Source organism: Apis cerana, linkage group LG13 (assembly GCF_029169275.1).
Source record: "Apis cerana isolate GH-2021 linkage group LG13, AcerK_1.0, whole genome shotgun sequence".
NCBI lineage: Eukaryota > Metazoa > Arthropoda > Insecta > Hymenoptera > Apidae > Apis > Apis cerana.
The window spans coordinates 6,528,186-6,546,348 of record NC_083864.1 but is presented as its reverse complement, the minus strand read 5'-3'; the positions used below and the strand labels follow the sequence as shown (position 1 = coordinate 6,546,348).

The following is an 18,163-nucleotide window of genomic DNA, read 5'->3' as shown; positions in this document are numbered from 1 at the left end:
TCAGGAGAAATCACAGGCTAGTCCAGTTTCCACAGCCTCCATTTACGAACCCTTTTCCTTGGAGCGCCAGGCGCCAACGTTTCACGCCTTCTCAAAGATCTATTGCTCTTTTTCTTTATTATGAAGTTATGGTTAGTTATAGGTCCCGAGATCTCTCAAAAATTATATTTCTTCAAATAGTTCCTTCAACGAAAATTCTATAAAACCAATCACGCTATATTTCTTATATTACCAATAAAAGTAATTTCTTAAAAAAAAAAAAAAGAAAAAGGAAGACAGAAAGATCTCGTTTTAAAGAGAAATATCAAAAATTCGTCAAAAAAGAAAAAGACTACAATATCGAGACTAAATTCCTGTCACAATGTTAATAAGAGTCCATCATAAAATAAATTATCCTCTCCAACTTGTACCTCTTCTACTCAACCACCTCTTTCTTTTTCCTTCTCATACACACCAGGAATCCCTCGCTCTCTGTTCACCGACCGTTTCAGTGCAAGTCATTCCAGAATAATTTATAACCCGAAGGATCGGCTAAACGGTCGAACTGAGTTAACTAAACGCCGTGCTAATTTCATTTAACGCCTGTATCTGCCGGAACTCTCTGCGGGGGGTTGTTTATCGAGTGTCCCTTACGACTCGTGGCCTCACCCCTTTCCTCTTCTTACCTTCTCGGAGCAAGCCTCAACTCTTCCACGATGCTTCTCCAGAAAGCTAACAAAAGATTCTTTTTCGACCTCCTATCCCTAATACCAATATACGATAGGTGCCACTTCTCGCGTGAAACGTGTGGGGTGAGACGGAGTCGAGAACACGAAGAAAAAGAGGGAGCAAGAAACGGCGGACGATAGTTTCTTTCGCCACGGCAATCAAAACGAATTCGATGGCCTCGTTAATGTCTGGTTTTATCGATTTGGGACCGAGCGTAAATTCCGCGGAACGACACCTACCCTCCTGACTCTTCATTAGATTCGAAACTCGCCGTGTTGAAAACGGATGGAAACGCGTTGCCCCGACACCCCTCCGAAACGATTCTATTGAAAATTACGACGACGCCTTTGGTCTACATTAAGAAATTCGTTCGGCTTCCGAAGTCTAGGAACTTTCTTTCTCTGATAAATTACGAGCCAATTTCTGGCACGTTCCTTTCGCATCGAATCGACCGATCTATTAAGAGAAGCCTGCAATCTCGCTAAGATTCTCTTCCTCTCGAGCGACGGCAAGATCGAGGATATAAAAAATTGTTTGGATTAGAGAACTGTGTCAACGATTATTCGCGTTCGCGTTTTCTTTTCTCATCGATCCTATTTCTTTTTTTCTTCTTTAAGATTAATTATCAAGCCTCGATAATATCGGCACGGTAGCTTCTTCGTTTCGGTCGACACTTTAATGGCTGACACATTGATTCAAGAGAACAGGCGGAGGGAGGAAGGACGAGCAAGAGGGGATAGATACGGAGAGGAGACGGTAGCAAGGACGTCTTTTATTTCTTTCGACTCCTCTCGGTACTACTACTACTACCTGGCACTCTCTTTCTCTTCGTTCGCAGGAAGATAAAGGATGGTAATTGTTTTTTTTCCTTCTTTTTCTCTTTTTTCCTCTCTTTCTCTCTCTCTCTCTCTCTTTCTCTGTCTTTTTCCCCTCCCTCTCGCCGTTCCTCTTGTCGAGTTTCTGTTCCTCCTCGAGCACAGGGCGTCGCGTTGCCTCGCCGTCATTACACGGCATGACAAGGCGCCTCTGTTCCAGGCTCCTCTCGACTTCTCGCCACTTTTTCTGCTCCCCATTCTCGTACCACCTTTTCACACGCTTCTGAACGGCAGAAAAGACTCGAACACGGCAGGAAGCGACGTCTCTACTTGTGCGCGGCCCGTGATAACCTTTCAACCCTCTTCAAGAAACCGTCTTCGCATTGTGAACGAGCGATTCGAAGTTGGGTAACAGGGAGGTGGGAACGGTTCGAGATAAAAGTCGATGATGACGAAATGGTATCTCGCGGTTGTAACACGGTTGCTGGATGACATGGACATTCGTTTCTTTTCACAAGGTTTTGTTTTAATATATCCTTAATATATCCTCTTAATATATCCTTGCCTTGTAAGACAGATCACGTAAAAGAATTTGTAAAATGTTTTAAAAATATAACGCATTTATATATAGAAAATATAATTATTGCATAGATATGGGGATTATAAAATTGGAATCATATTTTTTTCAACCGAAAAAATTTTTTTTCTCCAAATATTGCCAGAATTGCAATAGAAAATACTGCGAATTTCATACAGCTTTATTACAAGTTTGAAATCATCTCTCAATACAAGAATGAAAATGTTCATATACGTTCGAAACCTATAACTTTACAAAACTGAAAGATAAAAATTCAAGAATGATGAAACTTTACCGCAAAAATTGAAAGGTACAAACTGTTCGATCTTATTCCAAGAAAATTGTGCACGATTTTTGTCGTGGCGCACAAGGATCTGACTTCTTTTTTTTTTTCTTTTTTTCACACGAGCCGTATCCCGAGGGAAGTCCGGCCGGCAGGTTTACGAGTCCTACACTTGTACGTTCTCCTAATTGATCCATGCCCGGCCGCCAGTTCTACCTGCGGGGATGAGAAGGCGGCACACGGACAGAGACACGGCCGAGGCGAGCGCGCACACGCAGAATATCGGGAGTGAAAGCCACGGGCCCCTCTCGCAGGGTGAAACGGAGCAGGAACCAGGAACCAGGGCCTACATTTACTGGCGGCGAATTACCCTGCGTGGAAAAAGCTTCGGACGGAGCAGCCAGTTCCTCTCACCTTCCTACCCTCCTCTACCCTCTTCCTCGCCCTCTTCTCTAATTCAACTGCATCCTTCCAGATCTCTCCTCGTTTCAGGGCATTACACAGAATTTCTGGAAGAATGAATAAAGATCTTTCTTTTATGGGAGGAGGGATTAAAATGAAACCTTCCACCGAAGTAGTTTTTTGCGTAGATTTAAACACGAGGAGACGAATTTCATTACTGATTAATTCCTCGAAACGTGAGATATAAAATTCTCGGATTAATTCCGATATCGAATAATTCAAATCATACGTATATTCCTTCAAACTCTTTTCTCTCGTAAAAGATTTTCTTCTTGCTTAGTAAAATTTTCAAGTATCACTATATACCAAATTACGCAAGGAACTTCATATATGAAGATTCCACGGAAGATATCGAATAACACGATATCGAATATATATACCACGCATCCCAAACGAATCAAGTCCATTACCAAATTACGAGAGAAACACACCCAATCCCTCTCCTCCTACAAAAAGAATATCCTAAAAAGAAATATCGACCGTGGCAATTCCCAAAGCTTTTTATCGCGTCGAGCGATCGATCCGCTCCCTGTCCCCGTGTGCATGCGAATGTAAGAGCACGAGAATATCGCGGTTGTGTCCCATTGTTGATCGTAGGAGTGGTGGCGAGGCCGGTGGGTCGAAACGTGTTTCGGCGACACTGTCGAATTATTATCCCTCGTGCAAACGCGACAAGGACAGGAAACTGAAGTGGGCATCGTGGAAAGAAATAAAAGAGAGAGGGAAGACAGATTCACAGAGAATGGCGAACAGCGACAACAAGTTGTTCGTTAAATAGGTCGCCGATCGGGTGGCAGTCTCGTGAAGCACGGGTTGAGGAGAGAGAGAGAGAGAGACAGAGAGAGAGTCGGTTGCATGCCACAAATTGGCTCAAATATTTACGCAATTGGCATGATAACCGCATTACGTGATTATGTACGGTTGTTGCGCGCGATCTCGATGCTCACCCTCTCATCCCATCATCGCCACCACCCCTTCTCTCCTCTACTATGTTCCGCTCGTCTCTCTCTCTCTCTCTTTCTCTTTCTCTCTTCTTCATCGTCTGTTTCTGTCTCTTCGTTCCTATCTCTGTCGTTCTCCATTACGTCCCGTATAAACGACAAATCAGGGTTATTAAACGACTGGGACACGGGACACGCGCATTGTTCACTAGTTGTTGCCCATGCAACTTCCGCTTTCGACCTTCTTCCGGTTCTTTTCGTTTTCGATTCGTCTGTCGATTCGTCGATTCGTTGTTCGTCTCTGAATGGTCTCTGGAAAGAGATGATTTTCTTTTATGGTGAAGATCGAGAGAGATGGAGATTCGTGAGAGAATCCAACTTCTAAGTGAAATTTTTTAAAGTTTAAGATTGGAATTGAGCGCACTTTTGTTTAGAAATAGAAAAATCGGGGTTATTTATCTTTTGAATAATTCGTCGAGGAAATTGCAAATTTCTCGCAGTGTTTGCAGCATTTTTCAACAGTTCTACATTAATTGAATATCGTAAAAAATAATATGTGATTCCATGGATCTGGAAAACGAAGGATTTCTACTCGATCTTCACCGAGTAATGGCATAAAAGATTAGTCATCGGTGTAATCATCGATCGTTTGAATTGATCAGTGAATGCGAAAACGAAATAATCATATGTGCATTATAGAATATATATAGAAAAATTATAATAGTGAAGGAGTTAAACTACCCATTTTGTATCAAGTTTTATTATTGACTAGTTATTAATGTCCTTCAGTTCCTGGTACGCTTTGATCATCTTAAAAAAAATTGATCTAGAAATATAATCGTGAACAATCGTAAATTACAGTTTGCATAAAATACATCAAGATGTACTATCTTTTTTCGTTAAAAAATCTTCAATATTTATGTACACACTATCAAAGAATATTTCACTTGTAACATTCTAAGTCTTTAAATTTAAAATTCACATTTATATTTAAATTCGAACATTTAATTCAATAATTTACAATAACAAAATATCTTACACCTCACACCTCTTATCTTCAAACAAAATATCCAATCAATCTTCAAACACGCTTCTTACCACACACCTGATTAGCATACAACGAAGCATAACATTCCTCTACCTTTGTTCCTCCATCGATCGATCGATATTATAATAGAACTAATCTTTCGATCGCTAATCAACAGCATCGTTCACCTGCACCACGGGCAAAAACATTCATTATACCAATACCAATGGCCAACTGGCCGATATATATTTTTTTTCTCCATCTCCTATCCACCACCATCGGTTGGAAGAAACCGTAGGTATCGGTGTGATGGAAAAATGGGAGAATAGAAGGCCCACAAGCCGCCATCCCGGTCCCAGAGGCGAAGTTCTGCTTCGTGATTTCCTCCTCGGCCAAGGAGAGGCTTCTTCTTCGAAAATACAGTTACTCTGGCCGGCGATCTAACGCCGATCCGTTACGTAACACTCCGTGGAAACGCTCCGTGTCGACTTCACCTCGTCCCTCCGCCTCGAACGCGAGTTACGTGCGGTTTCCGTAAATTGCTACGTGCAAACCAGCCCGGTTGTTCACTGGTGTTCTCGTCCTCCCCCGTGCGCAGCATCTCTCCTCGTGTCTTCTGACACATCTCGCGCCTCGGATAATACCGAGAGGGAGACGGAGGCGGAGGGGGAGGGGAAAGGGTGGCGTGTTTCACGGAAACTCGGCGATGGTATTCGATGAAAAAATCGTGTATATACGCTTGGCCTCGCGGGAACGTGAAATTCGTCTTACGTGCGAATTATTCACGCGAGCAGAGAGGGAGGCGAGGAAAGGGAGGACGGAGGCGTGGAAGAGAGACGCGACTTTAAGATCCAGGACAAATCTTACTTCTCTCATCTTACGTCCTCCTCCTGCTACGTCCTCCTCCACCCTTCCTTTCCTCTGTTTCGGCCCTGTTGTGTTACAGCATTCGGTCTCGCCACGGTAGTCATTACTTGAATTAAATAATACTCGGTATAATTATTTGGAAAGTTTACGGCGAGATGTATGGGTCGCTCGTTCGGGGGAACGAGGAGGAGAGCGCGGCTTTTAATTACGCGGCTGGTTCCAAGCAACGCTTCTTCGAGGATTGCAACTCTCTGCATCCTCATCGGGGTAATTAGTCGATGTTTAGAAAGCTGCACGTTGGATCTATCGATGACGAGACGATCTAGTGTGCGCGATCTCGTGAATGTGGTACTCCGATTCGAAAAAAAGGCCTGGTTTCTTCCTTATTGTTCCTTATTGGCTGATTTACGCTATACGGGAATTCGGTTAAGGGTATACGAAAGAGATGGTTGACCGAATATGGCTTTGTAAGAATAATGAATTGAAATTACCGGTTACACGGTTGCCTCCGCGTAAACACCGAGCATTGATTTAAACACCGGGATTATTATAATTACAACAATTTATTGTCTCGGGGTGCAGCCGAGAGTACACAGGGAGAGGATGACTCGATAGAGGTATTGGTGGCGCCAACTCTTGGCAAGTTTTGGAAAGTTGAGAGTTCGATTCTGCTTGGTGGCGCCATCTTCCAATGCGCGCTGAAAACTGAACGCGGAAATTTGATCAATTTGTTTCGTTAAATTTTATTAACGCGTAGTTGGAAACGTTATTACGACTAATTTTCATACTTTGTTTAATCAATTTTTAGTCGATAGGATCGATATAATTTATATTTATATATTTCAATATGAATTACTATATAACAGAGTTTTATAAACTATATTTTATAATGTTAAAATTGTACGAATGGAGAACTTTTGTAAAGGATATACTGAATTTTGACGAGAATAAAATTTAACAAATTGCATCTTTCGTTTACGTAAAATTTAATCAAGGAAATTCTGAGACTTATCGACAGTAGATGAAAATTCCTTGAAAGTTTCCATAAAATGGTACTATAGAGATATATTTTCTAGAGATTCGTTTCATTTTAACCAGTATATGGTGCGAACAATCACATGGTTGATCAAAATTCTACTCTTTCATTAACATACGTATTGATATCATCGAAATATTATACGGATTAATATATTCCACATTATTATAAAAAATTGTAAAAATACATTAGCATCTTCAGCCTTTAAGAATTAAAATAACGAATAAAATTACAATAATCTATATCGCGTGGAGTAAAAAAGGGGTAGTTTTTTTTTTCTTTCGTATATTTTTCACAATAACTGTACAAGCGTACGCGATATTATGTATGTGACCCTTTCCCGTGTTATTTTTTACGCACGCCACGCGAGATCGATAATCGACAATTACGCGAGACTCGGTTGTTATGTACGTACATACGCGTACGCTCACGTTTCGAATATAACATCTAGGAAAATTATCTTCCATATGAAAACTGACAGGGGACGCTTGAAACTGCAATTTCGATCCTTTCGAAGACTGGCGCCTTTTAACCTATTCCTTTTTCAGTGACGGGATATGCATTACGATCGTTGCACAATCCTTTTCACGAATGACTATGCAATGAAATAGATCCTCTTTTTTTAAATTTTGTAATTTTTCAATATTTTTTTAATATCTGTTACTTCAAGTCCTGGATATTAGATTCATAGATCGTATGAGAATTATACCTAGAGGAGATTATTATTCGACTTTTTAATCGTTTCGACGCAGATGTGGCGAAGCGTATCATTTATTTATTTTTTTTTTTTAAGGATTACAATCGATGGCACGTGTAAACCATATGGCAGAAAAATTTGGCAACGAAAATTTTGGAATTATATATTTTTTATTCACTGTTCCTGGCAATTGCCACATGACTGGCAATTTCATTTTCGATAACAATCTTTAAATAACAACCGTTAAATGAATCGATAAGTAAAAAAAGGAAACGGTCTTGTATAATAATTCTTTAAAATATTTCGTATAGTGATATTTTATATTGCAAAAGAATTATCTGAGAATATTATTATGAATAGTATTTGTTACAGGAAATTAAAAGATAAAAATTCATTTTCTATTTACATGTTTATTTTTCATAATAGTTTACCCAACACCTTAAACACCAACGATGACTATTAAATATATTCATCCACGGGCATAATAACGTCGTCATGTCACTCCATTTATATTAATTCTCCTCCTTCTCCATGGGTTCGTTTCCCGTCCTCTTTTTTCGTTTCCATATTTCGTTGTCAACACTTGTCGAAAGAAACGAAACGAAAGTGAAAAAAAGTAGCCAAAGTTTTAAATATTTTTGTAGTCAAGAAATGTAATAATCTCTTTTTAATAATTTTTACAAACGTACTCGTCCGACGTGTCTTTAGAATAACCAGCCAGAGTTCGCCAGAGTTCTCGTGGTCCTTCTATCGCGAGAGGAAAATGTTGCCACGACCAATCTGTCAAAAAAAAATAATTGAATTAAATTTTTTGTCGTTTCAATTTCACTGATTTTAAAGAAATTTATTACCATCAACCGATGGATAATCCACGCGCCTTTTTATAGGTCTTGAAAAGGGTTCGTCGAGAGAATATTGCGGCCAAGATTCAGACTTAAAAAATACAAAGGTAAATTTGAATCGCGTTGGAATTGAAATTGTTTATTTTAATCACCACTACCTGACCATCGTGGTTTCCAAGTTTTGGAAGATTTTTTCGAGATTTAAAGAAATCGTCGTAACCTTCGCTGCGTCCCACGCGAGGAATATTCTTTGCGATTTTCAGGAAGAAAGCAGGCACTTCGTCGGCCGTCGAGACATTTTCACAAATTAGCAATGTCAAAATTGCGATCCAGATGGCTAGAAAATTTGGGGAGAAATTTTTAAAAAATCAACTCAAGAAAGCTATATCGAGACTCACCGATTAGGAAAAGAATGAAAGAAGGGAAGACACGTACTTCAAAAGAAAAAACTCACCAACATCAAAGAAAGCGGGATATTCCAAAAGAACTCACCACCAACGAAGAAACAACGCACGAATCCCAAAAAACGCAAACTTGTCATGGTCTCGCTTCGGATCTGCAAACGAACCGATCGAATCCTCAATCAATCCTCCGTTTCTCTAAGAAACCGATCGAATCGAATTGTAAACGACCACGTTTGTAACGAAGAATCTTATCTCGAGACTAGGTCCACTCCCGTTGAGACCATCCTCGTTTTCTCCTCCTCGAAAACGTATCGAAAACAACTTATCGAAGAAGATAGATCGCACGCGACACGCGTTCCACGAGTGTATGGTGGAAACTGAGCGATTTTTCCTAAGACTTCTTCCATTATCGCGACAAGTGGACAGAATGCTCGGGGTGTCCGTGGGCGAATGTATAGTTGAGTGTGCATTGAGAGAAACCCCATCGCATTTAAATATTGCGGATGTTTGTCGTGGCATCTGCGCGATGATCACGCGTGAGAAATCTTCAAGAACGTATAACTGTAACCGTTCGTACATTCGCGTTTTCGTTCGACATTGAAACAACGAATTTCAAGATCCGAGATACGCGTAAAATAATCGATCTGTTTCCCTTTATGGAAACATATACGGGTGTGTGTGTGAATGTGTAATTTTTTTCTTCTTACGTATAATTGGAGAAGCCAGAGAACGTTTAGAGGAGAGAATATTGAAATCAGTTCATACCTGATAAGCGCGATTTTCCAACACGTGTCGATGGTTACTTACCTTTTCGCGGGTGACGATAAACTGAACCGAAGCGTTCGATATCGCGGTATTTATGCAAGGATTGAGGATCAATTAGGTATTTCGATCAGGTCGATTTTAATGCAAATCGGAGCGGACACTTGTTGCACCCCTATGCCGTTGTCGAATGAATTTCAAGTTAAGCGGATTGTCGTCGAGTAATTTTTGTCCGAGGAATAATTGGAACAATTGTTTATTGTTCAGGTAATTCGTGTTGAATGATTTGAGTCATTAAATAAACGTGTAAGTTCGTTTCGAGTTTATTTATTTTTTTTTTTTTAAATTTTTCAGTTTCAGATTTCAAAGATGTTGATACGAGACTTATACGAGATCGTTTCGTTGTAATTTTTGAGATAAATTTGAAAGACATAAAAGTGAAAGAGTTGTTCAAGAAATATTTAACGAAATGATCTTTTTTATTTGATACAAATGATTTATTTATATAAATTTATTATCGTGTATTTTTTTTAGGGAAGACATTGATCGGTCAATTATTTTGCTTACAAAAATTGTTTTCTCGTTCACGCAAGAGTCAGCATAACCCTTATTCCGGCAGGTGATCGAAACGTGCTCTCCATATCGAATCGTTCGATCTGCATTTCAGATATTGGGAAATTCTGGAATTTCATTGAATCTCCACAACGCGATATGTAAATTATTTAAAATCAAACGCTTTCTCGATAGAAAGATTCTTTAAATTTTAGAGGATTAATTTTGTTTGGAATCTATAAGGAGCTAAAAGTTGAAAGAACAAAATTTATTCTTCATATATTGAATATTATAAATGATCATTTAAAAATCATTAAATAAAAAGAATTATCGTACAATTTTTTATATTTATAAATTTTCAAGTAGAAAAATAAACATGGAAATTAAATGTAAACGTAAAAAAAATGACAGAAGTATGTTGAAATATTGTTAAAACATTGAAATAATTTGAAGGAATATCAGACTTTATTATAGAAACATTTCAGAAACATTTACAGAATTGTTTAATTAGTATCGATATGAGATTTAAGCCTTATCCTACGAGGACGAGTGATCTGGACGATGCGACGAATTTCAAAGCGATAGAGTGATCGTTGAATCAAATATCGGCATGTTTTACACTATTAGACGTAGATAACGTATATTAAGCGACAGATATTAGAATTTGATGCTGGAATCTTGGTTCTGTATCTTTAGTTGGAGTCCTGACGTGACAGCCAAGCGTTGCATGTCTCGCTGACGACTTCGCAGACCGATGACATGGCTCGGCTAGTGATTTCGTAATCTGCATCACGAACAGTAAAAATCATTTATATCGAAAGGAAGGAATAATATATGGAGGAATACTCGAGACGAATAAAAATAAAAAATCTAGAAATTTGAGAATTTGATAAATTTTGAAATTACCAGTGATGGTGTTGGATCGCTTGCCGAAAATGCTTCCATTGAAAGGAGGCTTTCTGTAAGCGGCATCTACGCTGATGGCGAGGATGAAGAGGACAGCAACCATGGCGAGAACAAGGCGGGTGGATACCATTTTCATGCGAGTTTTGCGAGCTATTTGGAATTAAAATTATTTGATTATTATTTAAATTATTCGTTGAACTAAAAACGACGAGAGAAAGAAAGTAAAAATATGGTAGAATACTAGTTTGAAAGTTTTCCGAAGTTGTACTTTGATCAGTTATTAGAGGTTTTTCTTTTTAACAAGAAATAGTCAATTTACTCACAAATAAAAGGCGATGGGACTTGTGCGGTAGTTGATCAGCGAATGTTGTAAACAAGGCAAAAGCTTCGAGCTTTTATAGTAGAGAAATGAGCCGAAGATAAATATCCCTATCAAATACAGATTCGCCTACATTATTTACAAGTGAACTGAACAAAGAGTTGGTCTAAGAACATATCGATTTGATATTTTTTATGTTAAAAATATACCGTATCAACAGAAATAAAAAGCAAAGGGTATCTAAATTTCTTTAGTAAATCACAGAAGATTTAAAGAAGATTTTCTATGAAATAAATTTTTTTTTGTACGATATAACTGTAACTTGTAATTCTGATGGTTACCTTAAGCTGGAAGATGTCTTCTCGAAAGGAAGGATCGCTGTGATCTGTTGTTTTCGGAAGAAGGCTCGGCTTTTATAAGAAACCAGACTGCACATCGTCTTATGTGATGTGTAATATCATTATAGATCAATGTGACAAGCTATCAGGATCGAAATACAATTATACGTACTGATTACCTTCTGTCCCAAAGGAAATGACAATCTAGTTGGCAATAATGAAGAATTGTGTATAAAAGTAAAAAGAAAAAATATATATAACGAGTAATTTTATGTTAAATTGTAAAAAGAAATTATTATATATCATTTTTAATAAATTAGAATATTATTATATAACGTAATTATAATATACGCATTATAATTACGCATAATATTATGCAAAAAGTAAATATCTCTAGAATTAAAAAAACTTGGAAAAATTCATTTAACAGAACGTTTTTCATCGTCTTATTTAAATTTAATAATTAAATTTTTAAATGAATAAATCACTTAGGAATATTTATATTAATTCATGTTATTAAATTTATATATAAAATATGTGCAGATATTATACGATTTAATTTTTATCTAAAATATTTATTAATATTATAAGAAATAAACAATTTTTCAATTTTTTAGAATTAAATCTGAAAAAATATATTTTAAAGCATTGCATAAAAAATATGTTATAAAACATTATAATATGTATATTTTATATTTAAGGATTTCAACAATGTGTATTTTTGAAAAAAAAACGATAAAAATGTGTTGAATTAAATTCCTGAATCTTATTAGTAATCGTATAGTAAGAGCGAATGTAAGACAAGGAGAGTTTATAGTGAAAGAAGGATAGAGATAGGTACGAAATTATGAAATCAGCGCCATCTTCAGTGTGCCGCAAATGAAACACAAGTTAAACAAAGAGAGCAAATATTATAACAAGGATAGAAATAGAAGAATTGATTACTAGCGCCATCTCTCGTATTTTGACGATACTTTTCAAAAAATATGCAAAATATTATTTCCATAATTACTCAAGAGATGGCGCTGTTCTTTAATTCTTACAATACCTTATTTATATTAAAGAGGTTCCTTTTGGTCTTAAGAGATGGCGCCAGTATTTAATTCCTATCCTACTTTATCTATATTAAGGAGGTTCCTTTTATTTTCGAGAGATGGCGCTAATATTTAATTCTTATCCTACTTTATCTACATTAAAGAGGTTCCTTTTCTTTTTGAGAGATGGCGCCAGTGTTTAGTTCCTATATTATCTCTTTAATGCAGATAAAGTAGAATAGGAATTGAAAGCCAGCGCCATCTCTCGAAAATAAAAGGAACCTCCTTAATATAGATAAAGTAGGATAGGAATTAAATACTGGCGCCATCTCTTAAGACCAAAAGGAACCTCTTTAATATAAATAAGGTATTGTAAGAATTAAAGAACAGCGCCATCTCTTGAGTAATTATGGAAATAATATTTTGCATATTTTTTGAAAAGTATCGTCAAAATACGAGAGATGGCGCTAGTAATCAATTCTTCTATTTCTATCCTTGTTATAATATTTGCTCTCTTTGTTTAACTTGTGTTTCATTTGCGGCACACTGAAGATGGCGCTGATTTCATAATTTCGTACCTATCTCTATCCTTCTTTCACTATATACTCTCCTTGTCTTACATTCGCTCTATATTTATAAGTCGTATTTAACTACTTATAAATGATAGAAGCGAAATTTTAATTAATCGTGCGTAATATTTTAATTATCGATCTTTTTTATATTCCATTTAATATTGAAAATATTCATTATGAATTTGATTAAAACTTTTTTAAATAAAGTTCAAATAAGATTTAATTTAAGAATAGGCATTATATCGGATATTATGTTATTTATTTATCGTATGACAAAACATAATGCGAATATTATATTCACTTACATCATATATACATAATGTACAATCGCAAACAATAAATAATAGAAATATAATCAGAGAATGGAATAACTTGTATAATTTTAATGACAAATAGCATTTGAGCATAATATTCGTGATATATCTACCTTGATTATTTAATTTTATAACTGTTTCCTGACAGCAACCGCATATACATATCTTATGTGTACGTATCAGAATATAATAACGCATTATTAATATTAACAACGATTAAATTGTACATATCATATCCTAAATTTGTAAATTGGTACCCCAAATGTTTCGATTCCTTGGTATATCATAATATAATCAAATAAAATCTTGGATGGGATTATTTATATAAATATTTACAAAGCAATTATGTACTTATAACTATATGTAGCCAATAAATCGCTGAAGTCGAGTCTTTCGCGCACTTTTGATCGTTATTTCCGGATTATTTCGATGTTCACGTCGATATATCGCGAAGAATTTCCGTTTGTTCCGTTCATCTGTTTACGATCTTGCGAAAAACATAATCTGTAATTTTTACACGACAGATGGGATACTGCGTCGAAAGTGCGCAAGAGACAAAATTTGCATCGCTCAGGCATACTAGAAATCTACGTCTTATTGTCGCGTCACAACTTTTTTGAAACGGCACACTATATAAATAAACGAACGCACGTTTTTTTTACTCCCGCTCGAAGGAACGCGAAGGAAGATCATTTTGCAGCCATCGACCAATAATCGATTCCTCCCTCGACTCCGGAACGTGGTTACGTCAAAAAAAAAATAATAATAATCGCTTAAACAACAATTGGTACTCGCACGCTTGCATCTGCATTCTGCACTGTGATCTGTCGGATCTTATCGAGTCCTCGAGGCTTGGTACAGCCATATGCGAAGTAGCAAAGAGACTACGAAATGGAAGACATGGATTTTGTTTCGTTTCGCTTAACAAACATCTTAAAACATCTTTTTATTCTAATTCCCTTATTTAAATACAGGTGTCGTGTAAAAGATTATCCATTTACGATAAGAAGAAATCTTACAGAGCTATTACGCGATGATGACACGACGATGCACGCGTTAGTTGCATCGCGGCCACGTTATAAATATCGTTTTATTGCATAATACACACATCGCACTTTAGCGTCCCGTTCACACGCCTCGAGTCGGAACAATGCTCGTAATTGTGTATCGCCTTCAAAGTTTCTTAGACTGTAAATACGGTGCGAAGGAAGTGTTCTTTCTCTTATCGTGGAGACGGTCGATAGTCCGTTACAATGAAACACGTCTTTGTCTCAAAGAAAAATCCCTCTATTATTGCAGTGTGATAAAAAGCTTTTTCCTTGAACGTTAAGCTCCCCCCCATTAAGCGCGTGAACCGGACCTAGCGTCTAGAGAAAATCTTAAGCCTAAGAAAGCAATTAAGCCACGACCGATAATCGTTTCGAAAAAGGAACAAAAAAAAAATTCCAATTCTGAACGCCGTGATCTCATCGTGATCGATCTTGATCGATCAAGAGAGCATCTTCGGATAAAAGGGGAGCGAATTTCCCATATATATATATATATATATATATATATATATATTTTATCATCTCCTATACCTTCCGATATGGACAAATATCTCACACGATCGAAATGCACGCCCTTCCTCTCGACGAGGATTATCGGCCAACGCGTAGGTTAAGAAAAGAAAGGAAAAGAAAAGAGAAAAGAGCTAAACAATACGCGTTTTTATCAACTAAATAAGACTAACCTTACGTCCTATTATCGGTACCAATCGTCCCGACTAATCTACGAGATATGTAAATTCGTCCATCTCCTCTTCATCCGTCCCATCGCGTCCCTCCTTCACTTCAAGGTATAATGTCGCAATGACAGGCGCTGCCACCCTTACCGTTGTCGCACTGGCTGATACACCACAGATCCCAATCCATGGAATCCTCGTCCATAGGCGAATCATTGGGGCTCAAATTATCGGCGGTAGCGTTCTTCTCCATGCTCGACGTGTCGATCTCCACTTGCACGCTCCTCCCAGAAACGTTCTCCTCGATTCCACGCTGATCCCCGACAGAAGGGAGAAGAGCCACGGACCAACGTTCGTCGATCTTCTTCGACACGCTTCCGTCGATCTCGTTCAACCGATACCTCTCCAATTCCTCGGCCCATCGACGACGATTCTCCTTCTCCTCCTCCTCCTCCTCCACCTCCTCCCCATCGAGCTTTCTCGCCCTCTCATCACGGTCTACGTGGCGACAGGGGCAACGGTGACGCTTGACGAGCGACTCCCTGAACGCACGACAGACGGGGGTGTCGTCGTAGCGGAGGGTATCCGGCGAGGCGGCACCATGACACGGGGTCAGGCAGAGGACGAAGAGATTCGGGGACCGGGCTGCACCGGACTGAAGGACGAGGTGGTCCCGATGGTGGTCGCAGACTCCCGTGATTTCGGGGCTGGTGGTGTTCCGTGCATGGCAGAGGTGGACGCATGCGTGGTGAACCGGATGCGCGGCGACCGTGGCCAACAACAACGACAGCAACACCCACCGAGGTAGAGGCGTCATCTGAAAGTGATGGCTAATCGATACGGAAGCGGACGAGAAACGTTCCGATGGTTTCGGGGTCGGAGGAGGCATCGGAGGGATTGGTTATGGGTATCGAGAGTTTCTCCATCCTACACCATCTCTCTATCTCTCGCTGCTCCGGTATTTGCTCTCTGGTGTAAGCGATGTGCACACATATGCATGCACACACGTAGGGTGGCTCGAACGATGGGCGAATTGTGTAATGAACGAACGTGGAAAGAGGAAAGTGAACGAGGAATGACTCGAGTTTGATAAATTTATCTATTTGGAAATTAGTGAAACGTTTATATAAATTGTTGTAAACTATTTTTACAGGATGGAGAGATGAAATCTTTTTATTCCGCATATGTTTTCCATAACGGGTGTACGTATATTGCGCATGATCTGATTGTAAAATGATTAATAAATGTACCTATCTCCCTAAGGAATGATTAATGTCGCATAATATTCTGATTTATGATAATGTATGAAATATAATAATGATATGTACGTACGTTGAAATTCGAAATATGCTCATAATATGCTCATAATCAATTCTAACATGAGTAACGTTATTAATATTTAATCTATATTACTTCGTCGAATACCTCGTCATATCTAAATAAAAAAAAATATCAAGCATTCAATAAAAAAATAAATAAATAAATGAAGTGATTATTAATCAAATTGAATACGTTAGATACGATAGGTGGAGTTAACGATTGTGCGTTTCCTAAAAGGGATTATTTTTTAGTCGAAAGAAGAATTTGATTCTAGTATTACAGAACACTGTATTTCTCAAGTTCGATTGACAGAAAAGAATAGAATCTTGAGTATCCGTTATCGGTTTTGAGAGCCGTGTGTCAATAATTGGTCCCGTTTCGAGTTCGAAACGAGCAAACTTTGCTATAAATTCCATTAATTGTTAGCAGCAACTTGTATCTTTTCGAACGATCGGTCGCCTTTATTTCTGTATCGAATTGCTTCGAAGAGTTTCTCGAATTAAAGAAGAATTTACGAAGGAAAAAAACTCGAGACACGTTGAATTCTTTTTTAATCGTTATTGATTTTATATACATACGTTACAATTTTTAATTTTGTATATTTATTTTCATTGAAATCTAAAGAAATTTACCGAAGAATAAGCTTTCGAGATTTCAAATAATTTAAAAAAAAAGAAAATGGATTTGTATTGTATTTTTATTATTCAATTGACACGCGCGTATTATTATAGCGCTAATTTAAATTTCGTTTGAGAATACGGAGAAGCTGCACACCAGTTGCTTTTCAGTGCATGAAATAATCTTAGAAATCTTATTGCTCTTTCATTGCTTTGACTACCAAGCATTCAAATTCATTCATATATTCCTACGAATATTCGAAACGAGAAAATTAAAATTTCTTTTTACGACAAAGGATTTCACGTATCGAAAAATCATTTTTGAAAAATTTTCTTCCTTTTCCAATGTATAAAAATTTCAACGCTTTTACAAAAAATTATATATAGAAAATTTCATTTATAGGATTTCGATCGATATGAATTACAGGAGTAACGAACGTTCGAAAGAGTAAAAATTAAAATAATAAAATAAAAATAATAACTTACTCTGATATTTTTTAAAAAGAAAAGAACAGTAAGAATAGATTCTGAATGTAAAGTTGATCTTGTGAAATATCAGTCAGAGGATTTTGTTTTAACGACGCAGGCTACTGGACTCGACTGTTTGATCATCGACGATTAACTATCATTGGCGATACAGTCTGATTACATATAAATGCATTCAGGAGGCAATAACAGAAGATAACGATGGACGATTCGCATTTACGTTCATTTTTTTTTTCAGGAAGGGTCACTGTCCATTCGAGAGACATTGATCAACGAAAATTTTACAAATTATACATAGCTGTTCGTCTCTCCATTCATTTACATATATTATTATTTTTATTATTATAAAATATAATTCGCAATATCATTTTCACATGACACAATATGCTCGAGAAATTTCAATTTTCTCTTATAAATTGCAAAATAAATTGCTGTTATAGTAAAAATAAGATTACTGTATTGATAAATTAAAGTATATATCTTATGTCAACGATGAATGATTAGTTAAATAACGATAGCCAATTAGAAAAAAAGTAAGTAAAAATTATCTCCTAGAAAAGT

At 37.3% G+C, this 18,163-nt stretch overlaps 2 protein-coding genes and 1 non-coding gene across 3 annotated transcripts; all 3 read right to left on the bottom strand.

Moving 5' to 3' along the window:
• Nucleotides 1-7,803: 7,803 nt before the first annotated feature.
• Nucleotides 7,804-9,483, bottom strand: LOC107996184 (uncharacterized). Its single transcript, XM_017054105.3, has 6 exons — nt 9,467-9,483; nt 8,748-8,811; nt 8,414-8,592; nt 8,265-8,346; nt 8,103-8,193; nt 7,804-7,995 (listed from the first exon to the last, which is right to left on the bottom strand). Exons 2-6 carry the CDS (start codon nt 8,794-8,796, stop codon nt 7,926-7,928), a joined length of 471 nt encoding a protein of 156 aa, XP_016909594.1. The 5' UTR covers nt 8,797-8,811; nt 9,467-9,483; the 3' UTR covers nt 7,804-7,925.
• Nucleotides 9,484-10,885: 1,402 nt separating this feature from the next.
• On the bottom strand, nt 10,886-11,595 carry LOC107996229 (uncharacterized). Its single transcript, XR_009832413.1, has 3 exons — nt 11,540-11,595; nt 11,203-11,308; nt 10,886-11,029 (listed from the first exon to the last, which is right to left on the bottom strand). It is a non-coding gene; the product is annotated as an uncharacterized LOC107996229 (transcript).
• Nucleotides 11,596-13,384: 1,789 nt separating this feature from the next.
• LOC107996228 (uncharacterized) lies at nt 13,385-17,758 on the bottom strand. Its single transcript, XM_017054185.2, has 2 exons — nt 17,603-17,758; nt 13,385-15,996 (listed from the first exon to the last, which is right to left on the bottom strand). Exon 2 carries the CDS (start codon nt 15,994-15,996, stop codon nt 15,289-15,291), a length of 708 nt encoding a protein of 235 aa, XP_016909674.2. The 5' UTR covers nt 17,603-17,758; the 3' UTR covers nt 13,385-15,288.
• Between the last annotated feature and the right edge of the window lie 405 nt (nt 17,759-18,163).

Excerpts from the sequence above, each read along its gene's own strand:
- LOC107996228 (XM_017054185.2), bottom strand. The coding sequence starts at position 15,996 with ATGACGCCTCTACCTCGGTGGGTGTTGCTGTCGTTGTTGTTGGCCACG.
- LOC107996184 (XM_017054105.3), bottom strand. The coding sequence starts at position 8,796 with ATGACAAGTTTGCGTTTTTTGGGATTCGTGCGTTGTTTCTTCGTTGGT. Across the intron at positions 8,593-8,747 it reads GCGTTGTTTCTTCGTTGGTG|CCATCTGGATCGCAATTTTG; the intron begins GTGAGTTCTTTT and ends CAAATTTTCTAG. Across the intron at positions 8,194-8,264 it reads GGATTATCCATCGGTTGATG|ATTGGTCGTGGCAACATTTT; the intron begins GTAATAAATTTC and ends TTTTTTTGACAG.